The 20,496-nt window shown below is 34.6% G+C and overlaps 1 protein-coding gene across 1 annotated transcript in view; it reads right to left on the bottom strand.

The window, feature by feature from the left end:
- The window catches only part of LOC144246244 (uncharacterized), a 47,893-nt gene extending 27,830 nt beyond the window's left edge, over window positions 1-20,063 (bottom strand). The window contains exons 1-2 of the mRNA XM_085588435.1: window positions 20,003-20,063; window positions 19,424-19,525 (exon numbers count right to left, since the gene is read on the bottom strand). Of these exons, the coding sequence (XP_085444561.1) occupies window positions 19,424-19,525; window positions 20,003-20,063 (163 nt within the window). The remainder of the gene's footprint in view (window positions 1-19,423; window positions 19,526-20,002) is intronic.
- Between the last annotated feature and the right edge of the window lie 433 nt (window positions 20,064-20,496).

Here is a 20,496-nt window from a genome sequence, read left to right as displayed (position 1 = left end):
AGCATCACTTTTAAATACTAAATAAAAGCACTTATTGATCATTCAGTGAAAATATAGGAGCATTTAAGAGCTCTTGTTGAACCATGCTGAAGCTAAGGTTGAGAATATTTTGCTTGCAATTTCTGAAACATAACAATGTACTTGGAAATACCACTGGAATAGATATGACCTGTCCACAAGTTTTATTCCTGATGAAATGATGTCTGAATCATTCATATGAAATTATCCCTTCCGTTCTGTGTGGCTTCACATGTAGGCTTCACAACAGCTTGAAAAACTATTCACTTCATGACAAGTTATCATCTTCACACTTACCAGGAAGATATGTCTGGTACAAGAATCTAAGTAACAGACCTTCTAATCTTAATGAGAATAGTTTGTCTAAAGAAAGAGATATAATTTTCCATAAAACTTGTGAAATCCCCAACCCATATACAATTTTGTCTGTATCACTGCCAGTGGGGTTTCTTTCATCCTCTAATCACTGAATTGCAAAGTGTAGACTCTACCTGCCTTGCAGTAGTCAATACAAAGTACTAAATGATAAAGATAGCATTGCTGATTCTCTCAGACTTGGAAAACTTTGATACCACCTGTCTGTGCTATTCACAGAAACTTCAACTGTCTGTGAAAACCAAGCATTTCTTCCAAGTATCAAATGATGTAGGTAGAAGACAATGGTGTAGCTCTCTGGGAAGGACAATGTTGAAAGTGCCTGAGATGTTACATAAAGGATGGGTAACAACTATCTTAGACTCTGAGGGCAAGTGGCATGAACTAGCTTATGACTGTAAACACAATTTCTCTTCTCCCAGCAGGCATAAAACTTTCTAAGGCAGATTGATGGTGTCTATACTATGTAATTTTTGGCTCTGGATCATTTTTGGCCTCCATGAGTGCTCCTACACTCCTTAAACATAATTCATATCTTCCAATCACTTCTCAGAAGAGCCCTGGTTGTCAATAAATTGAAGATGAATGAGCAATGCTCACTAAGGACAAAGAAATGCAAACCTAGACTGGGATTCACTGGAAGAAGAACTTTGAGGAATTTGATGGGGGTGAACCTTCTGCTCTATTTAGCACTGCTGAGGCCACATCTGGAGTAGATTGTGCAGGTCTTGACTCCCCTGTATAAGAAAGACATGGGCATACTGGAGCAACAGCAATAAACTATGTAGATGTTAAGGGCTGGAAACATCTGTCATATACAATGACATATTACATATCTATCCAAAATTTGCAATGACAGAATTTTCATACAGAGAGACAACTTCAACCTAAAACTCTTAAAAGGTACTTTCATTAGAAACAGTCACATTTCATCAAGCAAAAGGTGTATTAAAATAATTAATGCAACTGATAACTATGTAATATCTTATGCAACAAGAGTCAATAAGCATAGACTTGTCAGGAATTTGCTTAATATTTTAACCAGTGAAACAACACAGAATATTTATTTGCAAGTCCTTCCTCTGCACTGAGTGCCTTTGTTGTCTATAAACTGACCACTTCTCAAAGAGAAATAGAATTATTCATTTATTTAAAACTTGACAGCAATTCTTTATACAGATAGATATTGGGTATAAAAAGGGCATATTTTTTGAGATCTAAATATACATATTTTTATTTTAGGTTCAGTGTTTTTCATTCATTAATCCCCACTTGGAGCAATCAATTCTGTTCACCACAAATAGTTAGTCAACAAGTAGACAAAAAGTAACTGATTTGTGAACTGAAATTTATACTAACATAGTGAGATAATTGATCTGAAATGAGCAGTTTTATTTAGTTGCATCTAAATGTAACTAAATAGGACATCTAAATGTCCTATTTAATTTAGAGTTGCCAACCTTTTTGAGCAAAACTAATAATTTTTCATCCATCTACATTTGTTGTTATGGAATAAAATGAGAAAATACAAGAAATTACCTACATTTCAGTGTTTTCATTTAGACTAATTTTAAGGAGCTAATTTAACTTAGTTTTTGCTTTTATTTGAAGAAATTTTGGAGACTACTGTTCATATAAACAAGCTGGAAGCATTTTGTATTACAGATTGTCATTTCATGCTGACTAAAATTTATTTAGCTCTCAAAGTAAAAAGGGACTAATGTATAAAAATTCTGTGATTAATAAATCAGCCCTGGCTATTATAGTGAGCACTTGGATAATTTTCTCTATTCAATTAAAATCCAGAATCACAATATTTAAAACAGAAAATATCTTTCTAGGTTATTCACCTAGGTGGATAATTAAGTCACACAAATTCTCTTTGCATGCAAATCGCAGTATTTCTAAATTACATCAGTAAATAAGTGAAGGGTAGTAGTGTTCACTAATTTTTAAAAGGATAGGAAGAGAATGACAAGATCTAATCCTCTTGCTGTTCTGAATGTAGCACATAAAAAGTAATACTTCATATGAATTTGTCTGGATTTCTTCAATACTCTGTATAAGAATTTCAATGACTAAGCCTCATGTTGAAAACAAATGGTACCTCTGAAGTACAGACATGAGAGTTTTTTCATCAAACAATCTAAGTACTTTAAATATGAGTGTTGAGAGAGAGGATCACCTTATGAAATACAGCTTGACAACGACATTACCTATGAATAAGACTGGTTTATCTGAATAGGCAATTTTAAACTCTCCAAAACCAGAAGTGAAATTTAAAAACAAATTTCATTCTCTATATGAATACCAGACTGAGAGAAAAAGAATTGTGTGAATTGTTTTGAAAAGATAGCCACATATAGCCAAAGTACTAGAGAAACAAGCTACATGATCAAAAGTCTAAGAATGCTATAATAGGTTGCAAAGTAGTCCTCAGATATTGAAAAGCATATTTTTTTCCAGTGGGAATGTGTTTGGTTAGAAATACAGTCTGCCACTTACACCCACAATGAATCTTCAGGAAGTATGTGCAGGCTTTAAAGGCAATGAAAAAAAATCTAAGACAAAGAAATTGGATTTCAAGGCTTGTTGACATAAACAGAAACCTTAAAATTGCATATTGAATGTGGATAAGAAGAAATTAAATTCCTTTCTGCAGATGCAAAGGTTGCTTTCCTAAGAAATTAACAAAACTAAATTTCATTTTATACAAAGTCTTCTAATCTGATAAGTAGAATCATTACAATATTTTTCTATCCAAATAGTTTTTGTTTCTTTCTTATTCAGTATTAACTGTGTGTGGCAATAAGAATATTGAAAATAAGGAGTAAAACAACATTAAAAAATTAGTTGACTTTCATCAGGAATTGGAAAAGAGTGAGAAAAATCCTGGGGTCACTTGAGAGAAGCTGTGCATCCCCAGGCTGAGTACAGAGGCATGTGAAGCGTGTCTCTGGCACAAGAGATGCAGCCCATGCTTTGCTACAGCTGCTCCCAGCACCCTCCAGCTCACCCTTCCAGCAACCTCCTGTCCCACCAGGTGGGACACACCAGGCCTACAACCCACTGTGCCTGCATGTGGTTCATTCTCACATCCAGACAAAAAGCAGGATCACAGCTTAGAAAAAAAATAAGATGTTTTGTGGCAGAACAAGAAATTAGAAATGGATGATAACAAGTTTGGGTTTTTTTCCCCTGCAGAGATGAAGAGTTAGTGCCAGATTTCTTGTGGAGACTTCATGTGGCTTCAATTTTGACAGGTTTACACTTCTGCAGTGTTATCCTGATACTATCAATAATATCTAATAGTAAAACAAATGTTGTAGACATTTTGTGTGCAAGTAAGTTAAATGTGGGTTTGTCTTAAAAAATTAACAACTTCCCATGACAACTAAGCAACTTTTGGAATCCTTTCTACATTAGTCAGAACATATATTCATATTCTAGTATATAGTGAACAGGAAAAAAGAGTTCTTGAAATATTTGATATTAACATCCACTCACAGACATGTGAGTAAGTCTGTGTTAATGGTGGAGTTCAGTCTTACACAGCGGTTTTTTTTAAGTCAGAGCAGGAATAGTCCTGTTTTTTTATAGTTACCTTCTCTAGAGGTAAATGTGGTTGGCTAACTAGCCACAGGCTGAGTTTAAATTTATAAGTCACATACTTTGGACAGCTCTTACCAGGCTTTATTTTTTTTATTATCTCAGGCATCATTTGGATTGCAATTTTAAATAGATGAAAAAATATAGCTGGCTTGTAGATGGGTGACCAAAAGTGGGGAGACAGTATGGCACAGTGAGTGGTATGGGCTGTGTTCTTCATGGTGGTAGAGGACGAAACTGTAGATACTGAATTTGGAATGGGAATTGCTATGAGCATTTAGCAGTAACTGAAATCAAATTTATTCTTTACATCTATGACATTTTTAGATCTGTATGCAACTTGATGGAAAATAACACATGTAGTCTATCCAGAATATTAAGAGGGAATATGACCATGTGACATAAAAACAATCCTCAAAAATCAACAGTAATCAAAGACCCACCTTCTGTTGAAGAATCTTTTAAACAGGGGCATCATAAGTTCTTGTTTTTTTCACTCCAGCCATCTCAACCCCTCAAAAAAATTTATTCCTTTTCCTATATTGAATTTTGAGGTATATAATAAAAGCATAAAGATGGATCTGCTAAGAAGTGGTTGATATTTTGTTGAGAACTCTTAAATTTAATTCTTATTTTGCCTTCATGTGAAATATTTTTAGTGTAGAATGACATGTATTCTCTTCTATACCCACAAGTTTAACATTAAAAGTTCACTCTTGTTAATGATAAAATTTTCTTGGTCTTATGCATCCAGACAATTCCCTAAGTCAAACTTATCACATAGTAATAATTCATATAATAATAAATGTAATTGACATTAATGAAAAATGTAAAAGTTTATTTAAGAATAAAATTTTTCAACTATAAAGTCTGTCACATGGTTCTCTCCTAAATATGCATTCCAGGTAGCAGAGCTTTCTTAGGTTCTAATGTCTTAGTATTTTTCATTGAAAAATATCCATTCACAGATAGATATCTTCTATTCTGAAATTAGCAATTACAGTAAGTTAAACAATCATTTCAGTGGGCCACAAATTCATATTTATACTTTGGGGGCACAAAATTTTTAGTTTAGGTAAACACAAAGAGCTTATTTTCCCTCTTTTGATTACTATAGTTTTAGAAATCTACAGAAAGTAAGAATTCTGTCAGGCAAAGGGCCTCAATTTTATTTTTCTAATGAAAGAAAAAGTATGAGATGTATTATAATCACACAAACCCATATAAGAATCAATTAAAATGCCCACTGCAGGTGTCTATATTCATAAAGTGTTATATTTTCATTCAAACTGAAAGAGACATGAATTACTTTAACATACCTAGTTAAATCGTCATGTTTGGGATTTTACTACTTCCATTTTGTCTAGTAAAATTTTTTGAAGAAGGCTCTTTAGTCTGCTATATGATGCACATAATGTCCAATAATGGTAAAAAAATCCTTTGGTTTTACTACCAATTAAGTACAAGAAATATAAATCAATATGGGTGGGTAGAAAATCTTCATCCAAGCAAGGTGTTAAGGAGAAGGCTGTGGCAAAGAATGAGGTTGGTGTTTCTGTCACTAAGTCCCTATAAATCTCTCCATTGCTACCCTTAATACTTACTCAAGAATCAATTTAATTTCTGATCATAAAGGATAAATCAGTCTAATTTCCCAGCTGGCCAGCATGAATAATTTTGTGCCTTTGCTATCACTACATTTTTGCCTCATTAATGCTGAACTTTTTGAGTCTTACTCATACAGCCTCTGATGTGCTGAAATTCAGCACTTGAGTGTCTGTTAGAAAGCCAGAAGCAGCTTTTTGATATGTTGCCCAGTGTTAACCCACAGGGGGCTGCTGTAGACTGTGCAATGGATGATGCACCAGCTGGGAATTGCTGGGACCATATGCCAGATGGAATTTTATCCAAAATGCCTACTGCAATGAGATAAGCCTGTTGCATATTTCTCTGTGGCTTAGCCAGCCACTAGAATTAATGGTCTTCTATGACCTTGTAGTATCAAAAAGGTACTGTTATGACAAATTATGACTATAGACTTTGGTTTTGTAATAAAAATAGTTCTAAGTATTTTCTTAATCAAGGAAAGTTCTTCATTATAAGTGTTAACAAGATGTCATTGGCTAGAGAAATAAGAAAGAAGGAATCATTCAGAAATGGTAAATGAGAAACCCCTAACATTAACACATTTCAAAAAAAAATACTGCCTAGGTAATATTTTCTGTACCACCTTTTCTGAAAAGAATCTGTTGACATTTTCTGATGACTCAAGTTCTTGATTTTTTGAGAACTTAGTACATATTCTTCCAGGAGTCATCAGCTATGCAGGTGTCGAATATGATTTAATTTTCACCTTTATGGACTATGGACTTTTTACTGCATGGTAGTATCCAAGGTTCTAAAAGTTAAGAAAAGATAAAATATTTATTTATGCATAAACGAGAGGGAATAATTTTGTCAGAAATGATAGCATTTCAGGTGCTTGAGAAGCAGTGCTTTTAGAAAGAAGTAATAAGAAAATACGCATAGGAATTTTAGCCTAAGAGCAGCATCAGCGGTTGCAAATGTACTGATCTGTAACTGCCAGTCTACCATTTTTTACCCTGTGATGAGGCTGGTTAGCCTTGATAATGCAAGAATATGCCAGCTGCAAAATTTCTTCAGCTGGTATTTCATTGCTTTTTATAAAAAAATAATAATAATTTATAGAAGAGGTCCATCGCTTCACGAAAATCATGTTGAAATCAGTGTCACTAGGCACTTAATTCAAAACATAAACCGTTTGCAAACAGAACTGAGAAAACTCCAGGATAAAAGACAATATTGTTACTAATGATTAATGCACATCTTACTCAATTCAGGTGAATAGAGGGTTGAAACTCTCAAGAGTAGCCCACACTGGAACATGTTTTCTGTCAGGATCTGTTACTCCATGGGGGATCTGTGATGGAGCAATATGTTTCTGAAGGACTGCACCCATAAGAGGGAACCAAACAGTTTTGAAGAACTGCATCCCATGGGAAGGATCATGTCAGGAAAATTTATGGAGGATGGGACTCCATGCTTGGACAGGGGAAGAGAGAGAGAGAAGAAAGGTTAGGCACAAAGTGTCTGCAATACCCATACCTTATCCTCTTCTGCTGCTTGAGGGGAGAAGGTGGAGAATTTAGGAGAGCAGCTGAGTCTGGGAAGAAGGGAGGGATGGGGGAAGGTGTTCTAAGATTTGCCACTGTGAAGTGGCAATGAAATAAAAAAGTTTCCTCAAGTTGAGTCAATTTTTATTGTCATGATAATTTTTAAGTAATGTCCCTGTCCTTATCATGATTCATAAGCCTTTTGTCATATTTTCTCCCCCTATTCTTTTAAGGGAGAGGATTGATAAAGCAGCCTAGTGGGCATCTGATACCTTGCCAAGGTCAATTTGCCACATTAGGAAACTACAATTATTTCCCTTCTAGCACATATTGTTGTTATTATCAAAATAGCATCTGGTTTCAATTTTGCATGGCCAATATTTTGATAGATATCTAATTCATAACCATAAGTTCAAGAACTGACCAGGGTGGGAACAATATTTACTACAGTGTTAGGAAGTGTCTGGTTTCAATACAATGTTGTTTTTCTTGAAATAGAAAGAAGGAAATTGTTTTTTTTAATTTGCAGAAGGGACATGTTTTGTATCAGGTCAGTCACAACAGATGACATTTTATTAAGTACCATTACTCAGCAAACCACAAACTAGCAAAAGAAAAAGATAGTTGAAAGTCCTAGACATAAGCAAGGTGAAGGACAAGATTTTTCAATCATAAGTGAGGGCATACTGATTGACCTGAATTTCTATTAGAGATACTTAATGTGTTACACGATCCAGTCAATCCTCTGCCACCTAATTGCAGACCACAAAGTAAACAATGAGCTTTTACTGTGGAGACGAGGAAATAAACTTGTAAAAAAGGCATAATAATTTCCTAATGGTACCCAGCAAGCTGTTACTGAGTTATTTAGTGTAATTTTATTTCGTGCAGTAATTCCTAATAGATACTGTTTATCGACTGTCTCTCCATAAATGAAGGAAAGGAAAGCAAGATATAGGAAACGTGGTCACAACATCATTTTTGCATGAACTGGAGGACTATAATAATTTACAATAATTTGTTAGATCATTCTCATCAGAAGGATGGAGTCTATTGTCTCATGGAGCCTGAAATATTGCTAAAAAGCTACAAAAAACTGTTGAGATTTCTGGCTTCAGCCAAATCATCATAGGTAAGGGTGAGCCCTGAAGACACCTCACCCTGACACACAGTAAGACCTATATATGCTTAAAGAGAAATTGCACCAAGACTTTTTTGGCAACGAGTTTCTCTTCTGTGTATATCATTCTCATCTCAGCTTCTCTCAGTCACAATCACCACAGACTGGGTGTAAGCTGCAAATTCTTTAAAGTCTATTGAGTGCATGGTCTTCTCCATTTTAATTTAATATTTTTCTAGTTATAATAAAAAGGGCTAGTTAAAAAACATTTTCTAATTTCAAAATCAGAGTGTTATGTGTAGTAGATATAATCCGCACTATTTCTATATATGTGATATATGTGATATTGAATATTTGTTGGAGTATACATGTTTGTATTAGGAGTCCCCCTTACCCTCACAGGCAAAACCTGGTGTACGTTGAAACCCGATTTACACGTAAAAGGATGTGGCTTGGCAGGAGATGGGCCATTTCTGCAGAGATACAGAAGACCCCAGGAGCTGATTGTCGCGTGAGCGACCCGAGATGGATATAATGGAAATCCTTGGGCAGATATATGTGAATGCAGCGTCCCCGTAAACTTCATCAAGGGATTCACCAACTCCTGACACTGAATTGTTCTTCTTCATCTCCAAAAAAAGAAAATCTTATTAACCTATGGACTTTGAATGGAAGAAAAGACTGACTGCTGAAATCTTAGCCTCAGGTGGAATTTTTCCTATAAAAACTTCTTGTGACAGGATGGAGGTGTGTGGGCATAGAGGAAAACCTCTGCTGAGGCTGACCTCTTTGTTGCACACCCAGGGCCGACCCCGGGCTCGGCTCTGTTCTTTCCTTGTGGCTGGCTAGATAGAATTTGATTGCAAAATAAATATTTCATTATTTTAATTTTAATTTGGCTGAACAAATTTTCATTTATAACAAGAGCATCAGTATATTTTAATTTACCAGTTTTAAACAGGTATTTCATGGACGTATTCTATTCTGATTTTTGTTTAGTTCTAATACAAATACTTGTGTGTTTGCATTAGAACTTAATGCAAACTTGGCATTCAAAATTACTGAACTTTGTAATTATATGAAAGTAAAAACAAAGCACCAGTTATTAATTCACATACTGCCATTCACCCATTCATTCTATTGCCTGTCACAAAGGTTTCAATTAGTGACTTATTTTCATGTATTCGGATTGCTTCATGATAGTTATGTGATATATATAATTATTTATTAAACCAAAATGGATTTATCTCAATTTTGCATTTGAAAATTCTCCTGGTATTTCACGAATGTGTTTGTTTGGGTTTTTTAATCCTGACCACGTGGTCTACATTTAAAATACAATAAGTGATGAATACAAGATTTCCAAAGCTTTTACTTTTAAAGAATTTGCCATTCAGTGACTTGAGATTATATGATGAAAGCCTATTTATTTGAAATACATACTAATAATCAAAAATTTATTTAATTACAAATGTTTTTATCTTTTTAAATTCACATCTAATGTTGAAATTAGCCATTGATAGCTACAAAATTTAAATTACAGATAGATATACTTAGTATATTGAAAAATCAGAAATCAGATATGAAATGTAACACCCTCTCCCAAGAAAAATCCACATATTCTATGCTACACTGGATCTGTATGAATCATTGTTACTTTCCTTTTTTTTCCTTTTAAATTTTGTGTTTATCTCCTGTTATTTTGTTAGTGCTATTTTTAAGAAATGAATGTGTGTTTGGAATCCTTTTTCGTTGTTGTAGTTAAAAACAGTTTCACAAGTTAAGCTTATATCTGCAACTCTAAGACCGTAGGGATAGTTTTAGATCATGGAGTTAATACATTTTGTGCAAACCATGCTTTGCCCACAATCACAAAAACCACTTCCTGTATTGCACTTACATGTTGCTGAGCTGATATTTTTAATTCTGCCTTAGTGACCTGTATGATATTAGTTACTGTTTTGAAATACAGTAATTATCCCATATATAACTCCAGCTTTAGCTGTGCATTTTGACGAAATTTACTCAGAGTTGCTTCCAAAATTGTATAAATTTAACCATCTCTGACATTCTCTTGAGACGTCTCTGATATCTCATGAAATCTACATGGCTTTAGAAGGGATACAACATGTAGTATCAAAATTAATCAAATAAATAAAATTTAGTCCTTTTAAAAGAAGACATTCTAGAAGTTTGGTAAAAATCTTAAAACTTTAACCACATAAATTTTGTAATAGTTATTTTCATTTTGGATTGAAAACAAAGGTTGAGGGCATATCTGCACATGTTATGGCATGTACGTAGAAAATATATAAAGAAAGACTTTCCCTTGTTTGAAGAGGACTGGGTTAGAGAACATCTTGGCAAACTTGACATCCATGTCAAGTCCATCATTTTGTCACATCAATTCCAAATTGAATCTGAATCAAAATAGTTAAATTCATGTGGATTTTAATAGTCTTTACATAAGACACATTCATTCCAAATGTCTCTCTTATTTCTCAGTTGGAAAGAAATCACATAAACATACATTCATCATGTCCATCTTCCTCAAAGCCTTTCACAGTTGTCACCAATACTATCAAAAAGACCAGAAACTTTGACAAAATATTTTAGGAACCTCTGGGAACCAGTCTAAGTATGTTTCATGACACTGTATACTGGTATTACACTGGTACAGGAGGGGTTATGGAAAGAAAGGGTTATCCTTTCTTTTTAACTTTTTTTTCTAGTGATTGACTATAAAGATAAAAGGATAAAATTTCTTCACTACTCTGCTTCTGCATGATCAGCTACCTGGAAAAAATCTCTTCCACTCAGCAGTAAAAAAAGTATATTACTTGGAAGCCTACATATTCTGATGTCCCTATTACCACGAATTTAATGTACATACTTTATTTACGTAATTTTAAAAAATACTATTTTTTATTTGCATATTAAAATCTTTATTTAAAAAATCAGCTCTTGATTGACTTCCTTAGTCAATACTTCTGCACTAATCAATGTGAGAAAGGAAATGAAGTCCCACAAAATTGTAGTATTTGGAGCTTGTAAGTAATACAATTTATTAAAGTGTAAGTAAATGTGTCATTAAGTTGCTATCCTTTTTTTTATTTGTTAAGGAAATGTTCATCTTAATATGACTGGATTGCTGAGAATGAATTAAGCACACTGCAGATCAGAGCTGTATACTTATCTTTTGCTTGAATAATGCAATAAATCTAAATTTTCTGGCAAAGTGGGATCATGAAAAACCCTGAAAACACTGTTTAACATGATTTTTAAAATGTTTAACTTTATTTTTGAGGAAGCAATGGATATCAATGACCACAAATGACTTCTCAACAGAGATATACATTCCAAGGCAATTTACATAGAAGACTGATAATGACAAGATTAAGACTATTATTTTTTTTCTATTTTAGGAAAATCAGAAGAAAAATTAGAAAATAACTCTTCTGTATCTGGTGGAATTGCAAACTGAGTATATCAAGTTATATTTTCACCAAGATGTCTCAGGTAAAAAAATAATAATAAGATTCTGGTTTTGGTGAGTTTGGTTACTTTATCCCTTCCTAATATCTCTTAATCTTGTTTATTCCTTCTTTTGTTTCTTTAGATTTCTGACTGATTTATACAGAGTGTAAATAAGTGGAAAATTTTCTTCCATGCTTTAAATCATAGCCGAGCTTGCCACCTTCATTTGCAGACTTCAGGACAATTCTGAAGATACAGGATCTTATAGTTTATGGAATCACAGATTATTGCATGTCAAAAAGTCAGTACCTTGACACACATGTGTCAAATGCTTGAGAAAGCAATTACAGAGGCCTGACAAGTTAAGAGCTTCAATAAGGAACAGGAGACATATGCAAGTTCAGCTGTGCCACAGCTTAGTTACCATCTGTTAAAGAAGCAGAAACCAACATCACAAACGTACAACAAAATTTCCAAAAAGCCTGATATGAGCTACATTCCTTGGGGCGAATCTTTGCATACATCTGGTACATACAGAACCACAGGCACACGCATGATGAATGCCCCACCACACATGACAGATGTTGACAAGTGGGGCTACTATGCACACATATGCTGCTCAGGGGCTGAGTCCCATGAATTTGAGCTAGTTGCAGATGATAAACTGTAATATTTTCCTAAAGCATGCCCTGGCAATTAAAACTCAGCCAAGTCATTGACCTGAGTGCATTATTTTACAAGATACTTCACTCTGCTTTAAGATTAACTCAAAAGTGATGTTGCAGGTATCCATGGTAATAAGGAGTCCATATGATGCATCTTAATCTCTCCTTTCCTATATCAAATTGAGACCTACAGCCTGGGACCTCCTGATAATTTCCTCTAACCAGAAGTAGCCAAACAGGATGCTATTTAGACAGCTCAGCAGTGGAATTATTTGATCTGCCCAGTACATTCTAATTTGATTGGTAACCTCTATATATTTCAAAATATTTCAGCCATTTCATTATGTTCGGCTTCAGTAAAGCTGCACCTACCCAGTAATACTGATTTGTTGGTTCCTGTTTGATTTAGCCATCCTTCAGCTTTCTTCTGTATTGCTCTTTGAAGGTGCCAGTAGCACAGTTACAAGTGTGATGATGTCAGTTTTCACAGTTCTGAGACAAATTCTCTTGATAAAAGACACAAATCAGGTGTTAATACGTAGTCAGATGGTGAAAGCAAGCACAATCATCTGCTAGGTTATCCCTTCTTTTGGTCACTATAGAAAATAACTTTAGCATTATAATGCTAAAGTGATGTGTCATAAAAATCAGTAAACAAAATCCTAGGGAAATTACCATTTTCCTTTGGTATAAGAAATCCTTGACAGAATAAAAAGCTGAAGAACATAAAAGTGTTAATCTGCAATGAAACACTAAATTGTAAAAACTTTATGTGAGGTCTTTCCAAGAGCTGGCTGACCAATAAGGTAAGGAGCCAAAGGGCTGGTATTTCTCAAGGGTATCAATAAGTGACAAGCTGATGTAGTGCTGAATCTAAAAATCAGAGTAAAATGAGAAGCCAAAAGTTGTATTATACCAAGAGTCTTCTAACTTAGATAATATCTAAGGGCAGAGAGATGGGAGGAGGTTGCTTGCTCGAGAGAACAGTCTTGAGAATATTAGGCAAGGTAAACAGAAACAAAACCTTATGAGAGAGCTCTTCCAACACTTAAAATTAACTGATGTGTCCATGCAACCTCTACTTCTAATCATATAATTGTGACTGAACTCCCAGCTACTACTGCAACTCTGTAATTATAGATAAATTAATTGTATGTGAAGGGCTATGTGTGGTTTTGTCTGTGTGCATTTATACTGATAAACTAAACAGAAAAGTTTCTGAAAATTTTGTTGATGGATTATGTCTCACTAGATGACAGCATAATACTTTAATTTTTTCAACAAATGACATGATCATGTAAAGGAGATGACACACATGGGTAGGCTTTTCATGTCCAACTGAGCAATGGTGTTTGGCCTACCACAAGCATATGATACTAAAAAGAATTCCATGGGAAGCAACATCTAGTTCTTGCTGTTTAATACTGAATCTCATTTTAGGGTGGAATGAATCATGTTCTGAAGGCACCTATATGTCTTTATTGATTAGGTAATGAAACATTTTTACTTAATCTCGGTGCTTAATTTTCAGACATTAAAGTCAAGGGGTATGAATCTTACCCTAGGTGTTCAAGGGAATTTCAGGTTACTACAGTGATATGCCTTCAGAAGTGACTACTGCAATATGATCTCAAGAGAAATGAAAAATCAAAGTAAGATTTTGAGGAATTTTATATGCCTGATTTCAGCTTAACTCCCACGGTGTACCTAACAAATCTTTTTGGATCCTGAGTTACTCCTTTTCTGTAATTTCTGTGAGAAATGTGCATTTTTATAATCTCCGGTCTTTTATGCTTTGCTGAATGTTGTACTATGCAGTGGGTTGATGCTTACACAGGTTAGTACAGCCCTTTGAACTGTGCCTTTTTTCTTACTGTGAGAAATGTTCTTCCCATTTTCATAATAGTGTTCAATTGATATATTAATTTATAATTACTGGGATATTTTACAATTAAGTCACTTTTTGTGTGAATGAATTTCACATACATTGTAGACTTATTTAGAACTTCAATATTAAATTTTGATGTCAAAGCACCAAGCAATTTGATTTGAACCTTTTCCAGAACAGTCTAGGAAATTATCACTTTAGCTGTAACTGCTTAGTATTTTCCACACATCCTCCAGCGTAGCTGCATCTGAAAGGACATGTAGTAAGACTTATTTAGTTAATGACTTCACAACATTTTACTTGAGCAACACCTATATAAATTGCAGAAGCCTGTGAATTTTTCACCTTTGGCTCTCCTGAATAGTTAGTGGAAAGAAATTTTTTGCTATATATGTCTATGAACTATAAAAATAATGCAAATTTAATATCCATTTAATAATTAGACTTTTTTTGTGTCTATGTTACTTACATAACTGCTATATCTATTCCCATGAAAGGTAACATTGCTATTCAGTTCAAGCTACATTGGTGACCTCAGAACATGAACTCCCTTGACAATATGGGTACCAGGCACGAATCTCAGGGATGTGCTTTGCCCTAGACAGCATAGTGGGAGAAGATGCTGCTAACGCTGCCATTTAACCATCTGCATTCTCTCCCTGGTTCTGCAGCTACTGCCAAGCACATTTCCATGTATATTACCAATGTCTATGGCTTTGCATTTTTTAACTAGAAGTTATTTTCTTCTTTTTTTATACAATACTTTAACTGTTCCTGCCTAGTTTCCTGTAGCAGCTGCCCCAGCGTCTTCTCTGAATGCCAAGCCTGATTCAAAACAGAGCCAAAGAAGTGATTTCTGCTTCTTGTTCTTTCTCTCTTTTTATTATTTTTAATTTATTTTTTTAGCTGTTCCAAAGGCATTTCACTTCTATTTACATAGATTTGCCAAGGGAACATGATGTTCTAGTTTGCCCACTTCCCACACATGAAAAAATAAGGAAGTGTTTGTCTTTACAGATTGACTGCTTTTCTTCATACTAGATGGAAGGAAAGTGTAATACACCCACAATCATATGCACATACACTGTCACCTTGGAGATGGAGTATTGTAAGTTGGTGAGCAATCATGTACTGAAATCCAGATAATACACTTGGCCATGGTCACTATGACATTTTAAGCGTACAAATTTGATATGATTTTTCCCTGTTAATTACATGGGCTTTATGTATTCCTATTTCAACTCTTTCTGCAAAAATTGGGTGGAGGGAACAATACAGCTCTCTCAAATCTTATGAGAGAGATTCAAAGCAAAATAAACTGTGGGAAACTTTCCTCTTTTTTCTTACTGTTGTTCCTACAAGGTTTTGTCCTTGCATGGAGGCACAAGTGCTCTACTGTGCCACCTATGTATTCCCCCTCCTTTTCCCTTCGCTTATCAAAAGGGAAAACTTTATTGAAAGAATAATGACAAAGTCACAACAGCTAACTTCAGAAATAGAATGCAAACAAGAGAGGAAGAAGCTGACCTGAATAAGGTTAAGAGGCAGCAAAAGCAGGATGAGAAAAAACATGCTACTAGTAACTAGTTAGGAGGAGCTTATCTGAATGACCTCTGCATGACACAGTCATAAACTTAGGAAAAAATTATCATCTCCACTAGGATTTCTTGCAAAGAAATTACTCCTCTTTCATCTATAAAAATAAAGTTCTTCAACTTCCTAGCCTAAGGTCAAACTCCTCAAACAGCCCATTATTAAATTTCCTTACTCTGCAACAAAAGGTAGCCACATGGCAGCAATACTTTTAAGAATAGTTCCTTATCCTATGTTAAATCCTCAACACTTACCAGATGACTATTTGGGAGAATACTTGTTGGCATCAGATAAATATATTCTACAGAACTTTTCCAGCAATATAATCACAAAAATAGTAGCTTTTTAAAGGCTGGAAACTGCTTTTCCATTTTCAATTTATTAGTATTTGCAGAGGTTTTCCTTTATTTTCTCCATTGCATGATGTAGCATATAAATCAGATCTATTGTACTACCAGGGATAACTAATTTTTCCTTAGAGTTTGCTGTATTTTTATGCCATTATAGTGCTACACAAAGAGGCTATGCTGGTTTCTTTTTTCTGAAATAATTTGTATTATAGAACCAAAATAAGCAAAACCAGTGATATCCTTATAACATAATGACAGAGCACATGGTATTTGACCTGAACTAATTAGTTAAGTCAAATATCCCCAGAACTAGAGCTGCCCTCCTCTGAGCTCTACAGATACATTACCTCAACAGAACCAAGGAATCCAAGTAATTTTGTACTGCTGTATGTGGTATGGGCATTTTTTCTGACTTTTACAGCTCAAAATTTGCAGTCAAACTAGTATATACAAGGTAAATGAGAAAGAAGTATAAATAGAGTTACACATATCTTCTGACTTCCTAGATTGGTATATTAGGAATATACCTAATATACCAATTGTTAAACTCCTTCCTCCCTTCCTCCCTGCTTTCCCTCCTCTCTCTGTACCTCCATTACCTCTACAAAATTTTTTGATCATAGAATCCCTCATTTAATTTTGGAATGTGGTACCTTTAAATAGTCTCCTTTATGCTGCCTTTCTCATAACACTGTATCTTTTTTGCCTGGTTGTCTTTCACATATTAGTACATTAGACCCTTGCAAATTCCCAGAATATAGATTGAAAAACAGCAAGCTGGATAGTAATATAAAAATAAGATAATAAATAAAAACACCACAGTACATAATACAGAATTTTAGGCTAAGCATACTCTATTTTATTTGATTTAAAAACATGTACTGAGCATTTTAGATATACTAAGAGAGGGAACTTGGTGTAAAGTTGTAAAGGTGAAAGTTCAGAAGTAGAGTTGCTCTCTTTCTGTTTTTAAGAAAGAATGTCAAGATAGGTTGAAGGGTAGGAGGAAAGGAGCGGGAAATAAGCAACATCAGAAGTCTCCCAGTTCAAAGCTGGAGCAAACCTGTTTATTCTCTCCTCTCTGTACAGACATAGCATTCAGGTAATTTCAAAGTAATTTCAAAGATGTGATTTTTGTAACAGGTTTCTTTTTCAGAATGTGGTCCAATTTTTTCCTTTTTGCTATATTATTACTGAAAATATATTGCTTTCATGTAATTTAGAATTGAGGAGATCTGGGATCTGTGTGATAACGTGTACTGGTAAACTGGTATAAAAAAAATTAACCAAGGATGTGTGAAAACTCCTTAAAATCTCCAAAAGTAACATTTTCCATCATTAAATATTTCAATCTATAATTTAGGTTGTATTATTTTTTCACTCTTCCTTCTCAGCATTTGATGCTTTAAATTTTTCACATAGAATACAGAGTTTATTGATTCAGAAGAACTCAACAGTCTTAATTATATACTTAGATTGCATAGGTCATTCAGAGAAAAAAAGAGGGACATAATGCTTAAGAACACTCTTGTCTGCAATACACAACACACTATTTTCATTTAAAATGACACACAAAGTCCTATCAATATAATGTATTTATTTACCCATGTGATTATCCAATAGTAAGCTTCTAACAGACTCTAGCAAACTTTTTTTTTTCACATTTTTAAAGGCATTGCATAGTTTGATATAAGAAATTTAGCCCAAATTCCACGAATGTACTTATGACAGATAGTGTTCCTCTGAAGCTCAATCTTTTTACCACCATAACTTGGTTTCAGCATTGCTCAGTGGCTGAAAGGAGGTCTTTTTCAGAATTGTATCAGTTATTTGTTGTCTTTTATAGCTTCATCCAATATTCCTGTTCTCTAAGACTTCTCTTAACAGTCTGAGATTTTTACTATGGAGAACAGAGTACTCAAATATTTTTAAGGGTACTTGTCTACTAAAAAAAATAAAAAACCACAACAAACAAACAAAAAAAAAACCCAAAACCCCAATTTTTTGTTGCTTGCTGTTGAGCAGGTTTTGAGTTTACATACATTTACAATGACTGCAGGGAAGGTGGGTGATATGCAAGTAAGTTTCAGGCTTTGGTCTGAGATAATCACTCTAAGTATCCTTTATACAGAGATGGATAGAAATATGCAGTTTTAAGACATAACATGAAATCTTAAATAGACATCTGAAAACATCATGAACTACATTGTAAAGTGTCCATCCATCCACTGTCAGTAAACACCTAGCCAGCTGTCTCAGGTGTTTCCATCACAGATGTCTAAATTTAGGTGAGCTACATCTGCAAAATGAAAATAAATAAATATTTAAAATAAGGTTTATTTCCCTTTTTTTTTTCAAATAACACTAAGGTATTTGTTGTTTATCTTGATTGCCATTCCAGTGATGTGTGCGAAGTAATCGTTTAATAGATGGAATAAGAGACATACATGACAATCATTACTCATCATGAGTGATGTTCCTACAGACACTTCCTATGCAGCTTTAGATGCTTAACAGTAAGACAAACGCTGTTCTAAATTGTAAACCAGATTGTAAACCGGCTGATTACTATAGAGATAAAAGTGCGGAGATAATACAGAAAAATTCAAAGCATTTGACAATGAGGGGTGGTCCTACCTTGGAGGTAGGTAACTTTGAGTGTCAGTATTGTATCTCTGGCTTCACCATGGTTGCTGGTTCAACAGCAGGACATTTGTTTTCTCCCTCTGTTGAAAGCTGATTTATGACTTATCAGCTACGAGACATCACTGAGTTCCCTCCCTTGCAAGGATTTCAACAGAACCTAGTGGTAGTGTCTCCATTCTGCTCCACCTTCCAGTTAGTGCCTCTCATATTGTGCGTGGGAAGTTGGGCATGCTGATGGCATTCCCTCCAGGGAGTAGCAACTGCACCTCCCTCTGTAATTTCCATACTGTTTTAACTGCATATTGCTGTATAAATTTCCAGTCTGCTAATTCTTCTTTTTTATATCTCCTTAGCCTGTACTGCGTGGGGGAAGTCAAGACTGGTGACTGAAATTTTTTTCACTTTCCAGTATTCTTTACTTTTGCCCCCCCCTTCCTCTTTCCACAACTACTTAATTTTTTTTAAGAGTAATCTAATTTTTAATCACTATATTTTAATTAGTTCATATTATATATTTTATAAGTCTTTCTGCCTATATATTAAAATACTGTTTGGATTGGTAAACAAGACTGGAGATCTGGACTGACTGGATTTCAAAGTGTATTTCAATACTTCTTTAGTGCCTTCTGTGTTAACTTCTTCATACACACCTGAAAAGAAGCAAAATATCACAGAAGCCCTATGAATAAAACAGTTTTATCCAACCCAAAAGTGAATAATAAGCAGAATAATTTATAGAAATGATATGTTTTCTTTATAATTAATACCACAATTCCTCATTAGGGCTAGAGAGAAGACTTGCAAGATATATTTCCACAAATGCTCAAAAGTGCTGAGTCTATCTCTCTCTCAGCGTGGGTATGGATCTTGGAGGTTATCAATTTATTTCTTCTTCCATACTGTATTTTAATTTTTACTGAAATGAAAAGCATTCAATCTGTCAGGCAAAAGTATCAGAGGCAGTAGATTGAGTGTAATGTTTGTGCTCATTAAAAATTGCGGTATTAGGGAATATGCAAGGTAGCTGGTGAGTGGTAAAGTAGCTATCCATGCGTGGAGAGAAAGGAGTGATAGCATGACACTCAGGTTTATGTTCACATGACTGCTTGGGGGTAGAAGTCACTCACCTTTCCCACTCACAAGACAAGCATACCCTGTCTTCCTTTGCTTCTCTTGCAGGGCTACCATTTTTGACTGCCATATACAAAAGGCAACATCACAGGAACATGTGTATGTAGGGGTAAAAAAAAAAGACTACTTGAAAAGTATTTAAAACTGAAACACATGAAGTTTCTGGAGGTAAATACAGCCTGAACCCATTAGAAGACAAAATTCAAGACGTATCAAGCAGCAGGGATTTGAGGGCAAGGTGAAATGGAAAAACAAACCTTATTGCATGGTGCAAAAGAAATGGGAAATAATGAGAAAGAGACTCTCTTCTGTTACTAGAAAAGGAGATACATTTTAACAGGGATGGGTTCATATTCCAAATTTCTTGAAATGCTGAATTTCAAGCTGAGTTTGTAGTGATCCTGATGAAGAATAGCATCAAGGAAAACCTGTACATTGAGATGATCCTACTTTCATCTGCCAAAATCTGCATCCCTGAGCATATTAGATG

Source organism: Lonchura striata, chromosome 1, assembly GCF_050655825.1.
Source record: "Lonchura striata isolate lonStrDom1 chromosome 1, ASM5065582v1, whole genome shotgun sequence".
Taxonomy (NCBI): Eukaryota; Metazoa; Chordata; class Aves; order Passeriformes; family Estrildidae; genus Lonchura; species Lonchura striata.
Note: the sequence above shows the minus strand (reverse complement) of the source record. Positions and strands in the feature narration are given on the sequence as shown.